Consider the following 16359-nt stretch of genomic DNA (forward strand, 5'->3'; position numbering starts at 1 on the left):
CGGAATTTAAAATAAGAACTTTAAAGCACAAGATCCTTCTAAATATAAAATTTCATTAAGATCTGGTCCCCCTTTCGTAAGTGACAAATACCTCAATTTTCAAAATTAACCCCCCTCCAATTCCACCAAAGAGAGCAAATCCGGTCCGGTTATGTCAGTCACGTATCTTAGACAGGTTTTTATTCTTCCCATCCAGTTTCATCCTGGTCTCACCGCCTTAAGTATTTTCTAAGATTTCCAGTCCCCCCCCCCAATCACGCTTGATCCGGTTGAGATTTAAAATAAGAGATCTGAGTTACGAGGTCCTTCTAAATATGAAGTTTCATGAAGATCCGATCACTCATTCGTAAGTTTAAAATACGTCATTTTTTCTTATTTTTCAGAATTACACCCCCCCCCAAATAGATCGGATCCATTCCAATTATGTAAATCACGTATGTAAGACTTCTGCTTATTTTTCCCACCAAGTTTCATCCCGATCCCTCCAATCTAAGCGTTTTCCATGATTTTAGGTTCCCCCACCCCAAACTTCCCCCAACGTCACCACATCCAGTCAGGATTTAAAATAAGAGCATTGAGACACGATATCCTTCTAAATATCCAAGTTTTTTTCAAGTTTTAGGTTATCCCCTCCCAACCCCCCCCCCAATGTCACCAGATCTGGTCGGGTTTAAAATAAGAGCTCTGAGCCACGATATCCTTCTAAATATCAAATTTCATTGAGATCCGGTCACCTGTTTGTAAGTTAAAAATACCTCATTTTTTCTAATTTTTCAGAAATAACCCCCCCCCCCCCAACTATCCCAAAGAGAGCGGATACGTTCCGTTTATGTTAATCATGTATCTATCACTTGTGTTTATCTTTCCCACCAAGTTTCATCCCAATCCCTCCACTCTAAGTGTTTTCCAAGTTTTAGGTTTCCCCCTCCCAACTCCCCCCAATGTCACCAGATCCGGTCGGGATTTAAAATAAGAGATACCAAGTGCCATAAAAAGTGCAGGGGACGTTTAAGGTTTGAAGTTTAATTTTTTTTCAAGCTGTTGTCACTAAGTGAAATGGATGTAGGATTGAAAAAAAAAAGCATTTACATGAAAAAGTTTTGAGAAACCCTTGTTCAAAAGGGCCTTTCCCCTTTCTAATTGTCAAATATCTATTTAGAAGCAGAGTCTCCTACTTGTGTTACATTGGCATTACAATTCTTGTAAATGTTAATCAAAGTAAAATTACTGAAGACAGCTAATTAAAAAGAAGAAATTTCTGGTACTAGCATAGAAATTAGTGGCAAGGTACAGAATTCATTGTTTTATTATTAGCATTAGATTAGACATTATAATGCATACAAGGAATATGACAACATAGGGAAAGTCTGTAAAAATATATATAACAAGACAAATGGGTTTTTTACTAACTTAATTTTGACGAAAATATAATAGTTCAAAATAGGGATGAAACCTTTTAATCGACAGTGAGCAGATATAAAATTTTTAACTGGATATTTCAAATACATATACATTATTCATCATCAGCAGTAAAACTTTACTGCTTTAGTTTTACTAAAGCAGTTCTGCTTAACAGTAAAACTTTAATGTTACTGCTGATGATGAACACTGTATATGTGTTTTAAATATCCAGTTACTTAATTTTATTATATCAAAAATAATGTCAGACAGCTGATGTTACAGAGCTTCAATTTTGATACACTCCAACCCCTATATCATCATTTTTGGTTTTGATAAACACAAGCTTTAAGTTGGATATGAAACAAGCTTTGCCTGTTTGCAAGTTTAATATTAACTTTGAGCTGAGACAAAGAGAGTATAGGAGAATCTACCTTTTGAACTTGTAAAGCAAGTTCTCTAGTTGGAGACAAAACAAGGACTTGAGTTTCTCGTGTTTGTGTGTCAAGAACCTGAAGCAGACTGACAGAAAAAGTTGCAGTTTTTCCTGTACCAGACTGAGCTTGCGCTATTACATCTCTTCCTTTTACAATGGGCCTGATGGCTCTCTGCTGGATTGCTGATGGCTTTTCAAAACCTATAAAATGGAGCAAATATTACGTGTGTAGCAACATCACGGGACCAGCATCTAATAAAACATTGGACCCATACTAAATTTAGGTACAGTCCAGTTATTTTACAGTAGAGAAAAGCTTTAGTGTTCTTGGACCAATTTAGAATTAAATTGGACCTTTTTCATGATATGGTATGTTTTCAACCACTAATCATCTTTCAGTACACAAAAATTTTATTGCTATTATAGCATATTAACAGTTATTATATTGACAAAGCAACCGCCTTCACATGACTCTTCCACGTAACTGAACAGAGCTTCATACAGAGAAAAATTTATATCTTTAGACTGAAAAGGGTAAAAAAAGAAGTATTTACACAAAAGGAAATTAAAAACATGAATAAAATTAAGTTAAACTCATTTTTGGTATTGCAGCGTAGTATTTTTTTTGGGTATTACAGACCAAAGTTGCACACTTAAAGACCATCAAAAGAGTAATTTAGGTCTTTTAAGAGTTACGTTCCAACGAATCCAATCCTCTAAAATAGCCCCGAAATCCTCTTCTTTTTACATAGATATACACTTTTGAGGCTTTCAATTTAAAACCATTTTTGGGAGTACAGCTATTAGACATGGAGCTGTCAACACAAGCATAGCATGAAGCATTTAAATGACTGAGGGTAAAAACTCATCTAAACTAGACCCAAAATAGCCCCCATCCCACAGTCATGGCTTAAAATAATCGATATTTATGATTGACCCCACCCCATCCCCCAAGGAAAATCCACTGACCCTCTTCAAAAGGATTGGGCATGTGTGCGCCTATGTTCAAGAATCAAATTTACAATGTGGGTTTATGTTTTTAATCTCCAATTTAAATATTCCTAAAGCTTTATTGTTCTAGGTTATAGAAAGCTTTGTTGATTTGAATATTTATTTCTCATCAAAAGTTGCAAATGAGGCCAACCAAAAAAAAAGAAAAAAAAGAAATAAAAAACCAAAGTTTAGTATTTAGGCTAGGGCAATATCTGGTCTATTTAGGGGGTTAGCGTGAATTTGGAAAGGTGCCAATTAATAAGCTATATTTGGAATAAGCATTGAAAGGCATATTGATAGATGTTTTCATCTTTTTCTTAGGTAGGCTAATTTATACAAAAAAAAACCTGTAAACTCACCATTTCTTTTTTTAGCCCTACAATGTCATTTTGAAAAAATAGACAAACAAAATATATAAACTTTTGAATACAGTCTAGAGCTATATCCATATATCACCCTTTGTTATTTTAGATAACATACAAGGAGTATTTTTCTTATATCAACATTACACCTCCAATTTGTTTCTTTAACTGACCAGAGCCACATGAGCTTTAGTTATCTCATAAAATAAAAAGAAAACCTCAGTAGCAAAATTAGTCAATGGATTTCCTTACATAACAACAGCTTCTTAGCCTAAAGCATTATGCGACAATCTTTTCCATTATCCAGCTAAGCAACATGAAAACTTAAAACGAGCTAAAGTTATTTCGTATATGGGGGGAGGGGGGCTCCTCAGTGCCTTGCTTTATGTTAGTTCCTGTCCTAACTAAGTTAAATTGTCCCAATTTTTAAGAACAAAACCTAAAACACAATGGCAGTTTGATTAGAGTAGTAAGCTCTTTTAAAAATCCTATAAACTTAAGTATAGGGGGCATGGTATTGGGGAGGGGGATAGCCCCTTCATATACGAATTAGTTTCTGTTCAGTAGGGACCACCCCCATGCCACTCAGCGTATCCCCAGATGGCGATAGAGCAATGCCCAAGAGATATCTAGGGTACCTCCATAGGAGGTACCCTAGATATCAGGAGGGATGGACCAATGGTGGGCCTTCTCCCTGGGGGCCCATAATAGAAACTGGAGCACCCTCCACTGGGGCCGTAAATACTAATAGAGGAGGAAAAAGGCTCCTCCAATGTAAAGGGCCACCAGCGTGTGCAGACGTCCTGTGAGTTACAAACCTTCTCCCAGTACTGGCACAGCAATTACAAGGGATTCTGACTAATGGATAATTCTTCTGGGCTTGGTCTGTTTCATAAATTATTTTATGAAACATAAAATATGGGTTCATAAATTATGAACCCATATTGGATACTATTTCTTTTAAATCATGTGATTCTAGATCAACTGAAGCTAATAATGACAATATTATTGATAAGCTTATGGTACTATATAGTAATGGAGACTGTATTCCTATAAAGATGAATGAAATTAAGTTGGTGATATCAACAAGGCATGAAGTAAGTGTTTTTGCCTTCATTGAGGTGAAACCAAAGCATAAAGCATTTGCCCTTACTGGTATACAAATTCAAGTACCTGGGTTTGACCTACTCACCAATCTGTTAAAGCCAAATTTGAGCAAGTATGGATAATGGTTCTGCAGCAAAGTCTCCCTGTAGCCATGGTCTGTTTATGGAAGTCCCAGCTCCCCTTTTCAGACAAGTTCCCTTCTAGTACTTGCATATTCCATTAATAATGTGATGAAGCAATATTATAAGAGTGTTCTTATTGTTTGAGATTTTAATTACCAGAACTACGGTGGATTGATGGGTTTGCTGTCACAGAAGGGGTTGAAAACCCAAATGACCCACTTCTAGAGTGCCTTCATGAGCATTTGCTATGCCAAGCAATTGAATTTCTGACCAGGTATAGAAGCAGGCAGACCCCAACCCTGCTAGACCTTTTGTTTATTAATGACCACAAGATGCATATTAGTGTTGATTTGGAACCACCATTTGGAGCAAGTGACCATGTTGCAATTACTTGTAGGCTTATGTTGTATCCAAAAAAGGATAATTGTATTAATCATGTGTACACAGATTACAACCAGGTCAAACAAGAGTTGGCACACCAGGATTGGTCATTCATTGATGTTAAGAATATGGAGGAGACTTGTCTTGAAATGTAAAGGGCTTTAATCAAAGCAACAGAAAAACATACAGTAATTTCCTAGAAAAGAAGACCAAAACCCTACCATTTATCATTTGTGATGTCAAGCAAGCTGTGCATAAAAAGAAGAAGTATTGGAGCAAATTCAAAAGTAACCCCTACCATGAGATTTATGACAAATTTAAACAAACCTAAAATAAAGTTAGGTATCTCACAAGAAAACTTGACAGGATATGAAGAGGGACTGGTCTTTGATTCAAAATCTAACCCTAAGAGATTTTGGAAGTATGCTTCACCTTGGAAACCAGGGAGACACTCAGTTACAGAACCACTTGTGAATGACAATACAGTTAGTACCCCAATAGATATAGCAGCTGAATTGAGTAGACAATTTAAGTCAGTGTTCACACCACCAGATGATGCCCCCTCACCAGAAGCACTAAAATATTCTATTGAGGAACCATCACAAAAGATAACTGTGGTTACCTCTTATGTGGAGAGTTGACTGAAGCTACTTAATCCTAACAAATCCACTGGCCCTGGTAAAGTTCACCCTCAAGTACTGAAAGAAGTTCATGCAGAAATAGCCTTTCCCCTGGCAAACATGTTTAAGTCTCTTGATGCTGAGCAGGTTCCTCAGGATTGGCAGAATGCTAACATTACTCCTGTACACAAAGGGGGTAGCTGCAACAGTGTTTCTAATTACTGATGCATTAGTGTTATATCTGTAGCTGGTAAAATCTTAGAAGGAATCATGAATACTCACATTGTCAGACATGGATGAACAGCTGAGACTAATTTGATTAATGTGTATGAATATATTACTAAGCATCAAGACCAAGCAATCCCTGTTGACTTGGTTCAATTGGATTTTGTGAAAGCCTTGAAATTGTGGAGTGAATACTTCAGTTTCTTTCTGGGAGAAAGCAAAGGGTGAAAATATTTGGAAAAAATGGACAGGTATTCTTTTCAGAAGAAGTGGAAGCATTAAGTGAAGTGCCCTAGGGAATCTTAGGACCAACACTATTCAACATTTAAATTAAAAATACACCAACAACAATCAACAATAAAATAAGTCTATGCTGATGACTCCAAACTCATTAGACCTGTTGATACCTCCAAAAAGAGAGCCTCTATGCAGAATGACCAATGGGTACTTTCCCAGTGGGCAACTTTGTGGAGGCTTGAATTCAATGTAAATAAATGTCAAACAATCCACTTTGGAAAGAAAAGTGAGAAATGCCTTTATCAGATGTTAGGGATGGACAGGTCAAGACAGACTATCACCTCGTTTGAAGCTGAGAGAGACTTGGGGGTAATAGTTGATAAAGAATTAAAATTCACTTTGCACACACAGACAGTTGTAGCTAAAGCACTCCAAACCCTTGGCATTATAAAAAGAACAATTACTGGCAGGTCACCTATGGTGACAAATAAATTATATAAGGCATTGGTCAGGCCTAATTTTGATTTTGGAATGTGTGTTGCTAGCCCCCTCAACAAAGGTGACCAGCAGAAGTTAGAATCAGTTCAGAGATGGGCTACAAAAGCAATTAACAGATGCAAATGCTTAAACTACTCACTCCATCTGGAGAAACTAAAACTCCCACTCTTGTCTACAGGCATAAAAGTGGTGATACTATTATGATGCATAAGCTCCTGAATTCTAACTCTCCATTAAATAAGCCATTTCAACTTGAACAATCTACCAGAACTAGGGGGCATAGTTGGAAACCATATTAGAAAAGAGCTGCCATTAAACTACACAATAACTTCTTGACAAAACAAAATTGTGAGTTTGAGTATTGCTGCCTTTAAAAGAGCCATTGGTGGAGAATGCTCATCAAAGGCAAACTGAGTGGGATGCCATTGAGACATCCAACCATCATCATCTCTAACCAGTAATTCTACAGGATTTAATCCTTAGTTTGCTAGACAATACAATTTAAAGTTACTATTTATAGATGATGAGTGGAAAGTAAGTTGTTCCACATTCCCACCTTTGACCTCTCCTAGTCAACAATAGAAAAATGATGGGGAAGTGAAAATCTAAATTAATTGGCACTGCAAATAACTTTGATAGCTGACTAGTTTGTGTTTTAAACTAAAATTTAAATTGACATGGGATATCATTAGCCAACTGGTTAGCTAATTTTATAAAGTATAGCCTATATAGTTCTCTTTACTGGCAAATTCAGGCAAAAGCGTATATATACAATATACCTAATAGCCAAGTGGTTGGCTAATCTAAACATGTGTATGTAGCCAAGAATTTAATAACAAACTAGCTTATAAGCTTACTGGTTGGATAAAGTTTATATATACACAAGGATATTAATAGCCAACTAGTCAGCTGATTCTACAAAGTATACGCAGTTTTCTTATTGGCTGACTTATTGGCTAAAGTGTATATATTGGTGAGGTCTAATAGCTAACTGGTTGTCTAACCTCAACCTGTGATAGCTGATTCATTGGCTATTTTAAGCTAAAGTTCATACATACATGGGATATTAACTGCCAACTTGTCAGCTAATTCTATAAAGTAAATACAGTTTTCTTATTAACTGACTAGTTGGCTAATTAAGGCTGAAGCATATATATAGGTGAGATCTAATAGCCAACTTGTTGGCTAATCTAAAATTGTGTATATTGTTAAGACTTCAATAGCAAACTAGTTAGCTAAATCTACTGTATACAAGAAACCTTATTGATAGTTCACTAATTGGCTATTTTAAACTAAAGCTTATACATACTTGGGATACTAACAGCCAACTAGTTATCTAATTCCACAAGTGTATTAGACATACACTTGTCTAACAAGTGTATTAGACATACACTTATAGCTGACTAGTTGGTTATTTTAAAATAAAGTTTATGTATGCCTGGAATACTAATAGCCAATTAGTTAAGTAACTTAATAACCTATTGTGTATGCAATTCTAATATTAGCTTACTAGTTGGCTAATTAAGCCTGAAATGTATACATAGATGAGATCTAATAGCCAACTGCTTAGCTAATTTGAAGATTATAGATATATAAACTGTCATTTATATTAGCCACCTACTTGGCTAGAGATTTCAGATAAGGTTTATATTGATAGACCATTCAGGTAGCTAAGAAATAAGCATACCTATAGTCAGAATTATATCCTGAATCAAATTTAATATACGTTTGCATTGGAAATTAACTTTACCCCACACCTATATATACCCATTCAGGGTGTATGTTTGCACATTAGGGAGGGGGGAGGGAGCTAAATTTCATTTCCAATGCAAATGAAAGTTAAATTTTGATTCAGGGTGCAATTCCAACTATTGAGGTAAGTTTATTTCTTAGCTACCTCAATAGTCAATTAATATAAACCTTACCCAACAATTTTTTCTATATATAATGTTTGTTTTTTGGTAATTTATGACAGTTCATATAACTGACTTACCAATAAAGTGAACATACCACTTGATGCCTATTTTTATTTTCTTTATGAATGTAATAATTGCTCCTATTGCAAATTCAAATTTAAGCACTTTTTCACCCAACCTAACCTAACTTTATTATAAATAATGGGCAATGTTTAGTTTTGTTCCAAGTGCTCTAAAGTGTGTATTGCTGCATATAGCAAGATTCCAATGATTGCATATTGTTTCTTTGTCATTATTAGTGAAGCACACCCATTTCTGGTTGACCTTCCTTCTCTATGGGACAAACTAAAAATGTGTAAAGTGGGCTTACTTACAAATAAAATTACCTATAGAGCAAAGCAGATTAGTCCATGAGCCCTGCAGAAAGCAGGGTGAGGTTTATATTCTATATTTATTCAACAAAGAGTGACAAAAAAAAACCTTAAATGAGGTTAATTAAATAAATATAGAATAAAGACCCTGCCCTGTGCCCACAGGGCTCATAGACTAATACACTTCACTCTATAGGTAATGTCACCTGTAAGCAAGCCTACTTTATGCATCTTTAGTTTGCCCTATGGAGGAGGAGGGTCAACCAGAAATGGATACACTTCTAGAATTAGTATTTCCAAGTGCTCTAAAATATTTAGAGCATTTGGAATGAAACTAAACATTTACCTAAATAATTTTAGCATTGAAAAATTGTAGCATTTTTTTTTAAACAACCAAGAAAAGATGGTAGGCTACTGAGAAAATGTAGTATCATTTTGTCAAAAACAAGTGATAACTCATACTTTAACTGAAAATTTGTCATTTTTGAGAGCTCAAAAAGTGCTTAAATTTGAATTTATGGTAGAAGTGATTATTATATTTGTAAAGAACATAAAAAAGGGCATTAAGTGTTTTGTTTACTTTATTGGAAAGTCAGTTATATTCACTCCTATAATTTTACTTGTTTGTTTCTATATAGGCTATAGTAAACTAGCCTACACTATTTTCTATTAGCCATCAAATAGGCTAGTACCCTGAGCTTGTATTCAGCACAATCACTCAGGCTACACTGGATATCCTTGAGTCTTCACAGCAGATAGCCCTACCCATTATACAATGGGCCAAATCATGGAAAGAATAATAGAGATATTACTTGGACTTTGTATGGGTCAATAAGGGATAGCCTAGGGGTTGCACTATCAAGCCAACAACTATAGGCCTATGTTGAAATAGAGAATACAATAAGACATTCAATAGTACTGATTCTATGAGGATATTTCCTACATGAAACATCAATAATGGAATAAAGTTAGGTTGTTGTTAAACACTTACCATAAGCATAAACACCTCTTAGAAGATCTTCTCTTAAACCTAAGCTATCAAAGGTGGGTACAACTTCAACATCTTCACTTGTCTCAAACTCTACATTTGATAAGTCTTCTTCCATTCCTCTTTTGGATTTAGCAGCCATATTACCTCTATTGGAAATGAAAATGAGAACAAGTTTTATAGGCTAGCAAGCAGGGGACAGTAAAAAATTGAGTAATATATTTCATCTTAAAAAGGTTGATAGCATAATTGCTTTTAATGCCATCTGCAAAATAATATTTATTCATAGATTCTTCTACTGTTGCGATAAACCGACTAGAAATTGCCGAGATAGAAAAAAACAAACGAAATAAATTATTAAAGTAACGAGTTACATTTTTGGTTTCATAGTGACAACATCAAAGTGAAGGGAAACAAAAGCATTGACTATAAATTGTATTCTCAAACAAAAATAAGGTTGGGTAGTGAATTTAAAAAAAAAATGTCTCGACCTAAAAAAGGTGCCGGGACGAACAAGAAAGGGCACAGTGAAAGAAACCCTAGAAATATTGAAAAACGTGAAACGAGTGATAGCTCTATAGAAAGGAGACCTGAAACCAAAAGGCATCGACCAGAGTCAGCAAGCTCTTAACATACTGAACTAATAGAGGCTGAAAGTGTGGAAATAGCCCCACTAACAGTGAAGCTCAAAGAAAATGAACAAGGCCACCAAATCAGCAAAGTTACTGCGTGCCTATGGCTCTCAAGGAATTACCAAGTACAGGAAGAAATGAAAATCATGGCAAGAGGAGATATTCTAGTTAAGGTAACGAATAAAATTCATTTTGAAGGTTTGAAGGCACTCGACTATATTAACGATTACCCAATTGAGGTATCACTGCCAAAAAGCTTAAGCCAATTTAAGAAAGTCGTTACATTGTATGAAAATATCAATCCTGAAGAAATGGACCAAATAGAAATAGAATGGAAAAATAAATACGGCATCTCAAAAATTGAGAAACTTTTAAAAAAGATAGGGGAAGATTTGGTGCCCACTAAATCCTTAGTATTATATTCAAATGTTCCAATACCAGATAGGGTTACAGTTGGACCACTAAGTTTTCCTGCTAGGCCATGGACACCAAACCTAGAAGGTGTACCAACTGTCAATTCTTTGGCCATATAAAAGATGTATGCCGTACCAACACGCAAACTTGCGGAAAATGTGCCTGCAGAGGTCATTCTTCGGAAAATTGTACTAAAAGTCAGATTAAGTGCAGAAATTGTCAAAGCACAGATCACATTAGTGGGGACAAAAATTGCCAAAAGTACAAGGAAATCCTGGAAATCAGTAAAATTGTATCAAAGAACAAAATTCCTTGGAAAGAAGCAAAAATGACTTGTGCCGCAAAAACAAAAACAGGACTTGAAAGACAAATGCCTATCGACAGCAACAACCAAACCAAGAATTCGTTTTCGGAAAGAGCCCATGTAGAAACAACTGAACCTGCGCAAATTCAGAAAGTATTGAAACTACTTATAGAGACTATAAAAATAGTATCGAAACCAAAAGTAAATGGAAACGAGATGATTAAAGAAATTAAAAGAGCGGCAGAAACAATATTCCCGGAATTATTAATTCTGACGAACCTGAAATGGAAGAAAGATTTTTAGCAGTAACTGAACATGAATCCAGGGCCTAGTAAAAGTATTCAAGATAGTAGATTAAACAGAAATAGTAAAATGAAGTTTTGGCAATTAAACTGCAACAGCTTAAATAAATCGAAATTGGTAGAATTTAAGAAGATATTAATGGATGAGAATCCTACAATAATTTGCTTGCAAGAGACATGGTGGCACAGTCATGGTGGCTTGCAAGAGACATGGTGGCACAGTCCAATTATTACAAATTTTAAGGGGTATGAAATAGCCAGAATAGACCGAGAAAACACAGGAAGCCAACAATCAAAAGGTGGAGGAGTAGCTATCCTAATAAATGAAAATCATTTCCAAATAACAGAAATATTAGATGTGGGTGATAATATGATAAATCTAGAAGTTGTTATTGTAAAATGTGCAAGAACAGATGGTGCGGCTTATACCGTGGCAAACATTTATAATAGTAATGGCCAAAACACTATAAAAAATGATCTTGACTTCATTTATCAGAAAATGGAGGGGACCAAGATCCTATGTGGAGATTTAAATGGCCACTCTTTTTTGTGGGAATATGATGGTAGACAAAATAGGTCAGGACAGGATATTACAAATTTTGCCTATGATGTATCTGATTTGGCATTGATAACTCCAGTGGATACAGTTAAATATTCAAACTAGTTACTCAAGCACCATTGACCTAACATTTGCATCCTGCCAAATCATGCAAGTAGCGGAAAATAAAACAAGGGTATCTCTTGATATAGGTAGTCCGCATTCATTAATACAAATAAGCTTTGACATACTACCGGAAAAGGAAATGCAGTACAATAAAAATTGGAAATTTAATCAAGTTGAAATTAGTCATATATGTAAAAAACTAGAAGAAAATTTACCAGAAAAACTAAAGTGTCTTGAAACAGATACTAAATCGTTTATGTCAATAATGGAATCCGCAATCAAGGAAATAAGTGCAAGTTGCCAAAGAAAGTTGAAAAAGGTGCATTTACACGGATGGAATGACGAAATTCAGAAACTGGTGCAAGAGAGAAGAAAGGCCAAGAGATACTTACAGCGTCAATTTAGCACTCAGTTATACATCCAATACAAGGAGCTAGATGCAAAAGTAAAAAATAGGATAATGAACTTAAAACGGGATACATGGAGAAAGTTTTGTGAATCAAAGTTAAATAAAGATACCCCTATTAAGAAGATGTGGGCCACATTTAATACCTTAACCAAGAAATTCAAAGAAAAAGCAAGCAAACCAATACAGGACCCACATACTGGACAAGTCACAAATGACGCTAAAACCATTGCAAATATCCTAGCGGCAGTTCTTGTCAATAAAAGGGAGCAATTACCAAGTTACTCTATGGAAGAAAACAATACTATGAAGAAACAAATTGAGGTTGCAGTCAAAGAAAAGGGAGGTTATGACAAAGACTTTGAGATAGAAGAACTGTATCATGTCATAAATAAACTACCAAAGAATAAATCTCCTGGGTTAGACGGAATTACAAATGATGTAATCAAAGAAATGGGGCCAAAGAGTAAGGAATTTTTATGTCATTTGTATAATATGTATTTAGCGAAAGCAAGATTGCCTAGGGCATGGGATACTAGCCTTATAGTGCCAATTCTCGAACAGTGTAGGAACTCGCTAATTTCCAACAATTATAGGCCAATATCTTTGACAAGTGTGTTCAGAAAAATTCAAGAACATTTAATAAAGCACAGAATAGAAGCAAAAAATAGATAAAGCTCTTAGTAGACGCCAAGCTGGTTTTAGAAAAAAACGGAGTACAATAGATGCAGTAATTAAACTGGAAAATGAGATAAAAATTGGAATGCAGGAAAAGAACTCAGTTTATGCAATATTTTACGACCTAACATCAGCTTTCGATTCAGTCCCATTACAACTTGTGGCACAAAAGCTTTCAATGCATATTAAAGGGAAAATGCTTGACCTAATAATCAGCTTAACTAAGATTGAAGAAACTTATGTTGCAATTAAAAATGTAATCTCGGACAAGATACAATTCACAAAAGGTGTGCCACAGGGAGGTGTCCTAAGTCCTCTTCTTTTTAACTTAGTATTGGCAGATTTCCCCTTTAAGAATGTAGACGGCCAAATATTTGCCGACGATATTGTCTTATGGGCAAAAGGGAGAACCCCAGAAGAAGCTCAGAAAACAATGAAGATTTCCGTCATAGAGGCAGTTAATTGGGCAAAATTAAATAAAATGGTGTTTTCAAATAAAACTGTAGCTATGAATTTTTAATGCAAATAAAAGAAATGATCTTCAGCGACTAGAGATTGATGTGGATAGCTTACATATCCCATTGGTGAACCATACCAGATATTTAGGAGTGTCAATTGATCTGAAACTCAACATGAAGCTGCATATCAATAATATTTTAAGGGAAACTAGCAATATTATTAATCTAATGAAATGTTTAGCTGGCAAAAACTGGGGAGCTGACAGATCAATATTGAAAATTTTTATACAGCTGCAATACGGTCAAAAATAGAGTATGCGGCTCCATTGATGGCAGAAATGTGTGACAATAATTATTACCAACTAGAAAAAATACAAAACCAAGTCTTAAGAATAATTACAGGCGGAATGAGAACAACACCAATACCAGCCTTGAGGATGGAAACGGGAATAATGTCACTTAAAGGAAGAATTCAACAACTTGCAATAAGGAGAAGAAATAAGGATTGAAGAAGGAGTTTCGGTCTTTGATGCAGAAATGACAGCAATAGAAAAAGCGTTAAGAATGATTTATGGAGAATGCCCGCAAAATAGCAAAGCAGTAGTACTTTCATATAGCAGGTCGGCGATTGCAGCAATAAAAGGAAATAGTAATAAATCTGTAATGGGAATCTACGACGAATTTAAAAAATGTCAAGAAAAAGCTATAACAGTTGGATTACAATAGTGTCCAAGCCATTGTGACATAGATGGAAACGAAAAAGCGGACAAAATAGCAAAGGAGGCTACCTTGCTAGGCTCAATAAGTTCAGAGTGCACGAATTTCTATTCAAAATATCGAAGGATTACCTGGCTATTAAAGAAATCAGAAATAAATCGGAACCTTGAAAAATCTAGTAATCGTTATGTAGAATGTTTTAAAGGAAAGACTCCAAATAAAAAATATATACCAATTACACGAAAAGCAGCAAGCATTATATTTCGATTGAGAACCCAACATGCCGCGACAAAAGAATACTTGAAGAAATTAAATTTAAGTGAAACAAATATGTTTGATTGTGCAAGTGATCTACAGTCCATTCGACACCTATTGGAAGAGTGCCATATCACAGAAAACCTAAGGTCTGCAGTGAAACAAATATGCGAATCATTGAACTTCAGTTATGGTGAAGTGCCTATACTATTTCCCCCACAAAATACAAGCCATTATGCCACTCTTATTAATAGAATAGGAAATGTACTTTCAGCTTCAAACCTTGCATGGATTTAGTTAGGATTTAAGTGGAATAAATAAAGAAATTGCATGGAGATTATGCACTTGCGTCTCCAGATCAGTGTTTCCACTTCTACCGATTTATCGGTAGATCTACCGATTTTCGGACCTTTCTACCGAATAAATTTCAAGACTACCGAAATACCAATTTTCTACCGACTTTTGGCGATTTTTGCTAATTTTTTTTCTTTTCAATTGAACATAATAGGTGTGACTGCGAACAGTGCCATTTAGCGAAATCCCGGAGCCATTCACAGCCACTTCAGTCATAGTGCAAAACGAGTGAATTCATTGAACGCTTTCGAGGACTTCTTAGAAATTGACAATCACAAGATATTGTCCCCTGGACAAATTAGATGGTTATCTGTACATAGCTGCTTCAAATGGATTCTTGAGCAATGGGATGCTCTGACATTATATTTTACTGAGGCTGTGTTTGATGATCCTACCCATGGAAACGATTTAGCACTTGGTGGCTTGAAAAACCCCTTAATGAGAATAATGATGATGTTCATGGACTATACAGCAAGAGAATTTTACAAGGAAGCAGTTGCACAAATCAAAACCAGGTTCATATTTGATGATGATTTGTATGAGATGTCCTATCTTGTAGAGCCTTCAAATGCTGCTAAGCTCAATCTTTCTAACTTGCACCAATTCCAGTTAAGCATTTCCCCCCAAATGTCCTAGAGCTGCCATTGACTCAGAATGGCGTGAACAAAGTTCTGTCGATGTTCCGAAGAATATGTATCAGTCACCAGGAGGATTATTGGAGATTCGTTTTGTCCATTGTTACCCAAAGTGGTCGACCAAGGTTTGTAAATTTAAGGCAGGTTATTTACTTTTTTTTCACTGCCTTTCTCGAATGTTGTTGCAGAACGTCTTTTCAGCACTTTAAAAGAGGTGAAAACTGATAAACAAAATAAATTGTCGACACTGACCTTGTCTGCCATCGTACTAAATGCGGGACGAAGAGGATGAATATGCATTCTTCGTCGCTGATAGTTGATCATGAACTAAAGAAACGGCTAAAGGAAGTACGAGCATCTGCGACCGTTGAGGATTGTATATGAAAGATCAAAGTTAGTCTATAATAGCAAAAGTTTCTGTTTTGTGTTGCATTAGATATTTGAAACATCCACTGTTCCAAAGTGTGCTTTATTGATTTATTATGATAAAAAGTACCTAATTAAGTAGATTAGAATTCAATCAACCTATGTATTGATCTGATCCTAGGGTAAGGCTTCAACATGTTAGTGATGTATGTTTACGGTGGAAGAGCAAAATTTTCTGTTTTGAGTTGCACTAGATATTTGAAACTGCCGCTGTTCCTGAATTGTTGTTTCATGCTTTATTGATTTATTATGATGAAAAGTACCTAATTAAGTAGATTAGAATTCAATCAACGTATTCTACCGATACGATCTTAGCCTTGATTCCGTCGTTTGCAGTTGTGTATCAGTTGCTTTAATCATTTGAATCCAGTATCTCATTTGTTGTTACAAGTCCAATTTTAAGTGCTTTACTATGATGAACAGTACCTGATTAAGTATAATAGGATTCCATTAATAATAA

The 16359-nt window shown here is 35.4% G+C and overlaps 1 protein-coding gene across 1 annotated transcript in view; it reads right to left on the reverse strand.

Moving 5' to 3' along the window:
- The window catches only part of LOC136028961 (eukaryotic initiation factor 4A-III), a 34469-nt gene extending 24571 nt beyond the window's left edge, over window positions 1-9898 (reverse strand). Inside the window, exons 1-2 of the mRNA XM_065706957.1 lie at window positions 9658-9898; window positions 1833-2035 (exon numbers count right to left, since the gene is read on the reverse strand). Of these exons, the coding sequence (XP_065563029.1) occupies window positions 1833-2035; window positions 9658-9796 (342 nt within the window). The 5' untranslated portion in view covers window positions 9797-9898. The remainder of the gene's footprint in view (window positions 1-1832; window positions 2036-9657) is intronic.
- Between the last annotated feature and the right edge of the window lie 6461 nt (window positions 9899-16359).

Source organism: Artemia franciscana, chromosome 7 (genome assembly GCF_032884065.1).
Source record: "Artemia franciscana chromosome 7, ASM3288406v1, whole genome shotgun sequence".
Lineage (NCBI taxonomy): Eukaryota > Metazoa > Arthropoda > Branchiopoda > Anostraca > Artemiidae > Artemia > Artemia franciscana.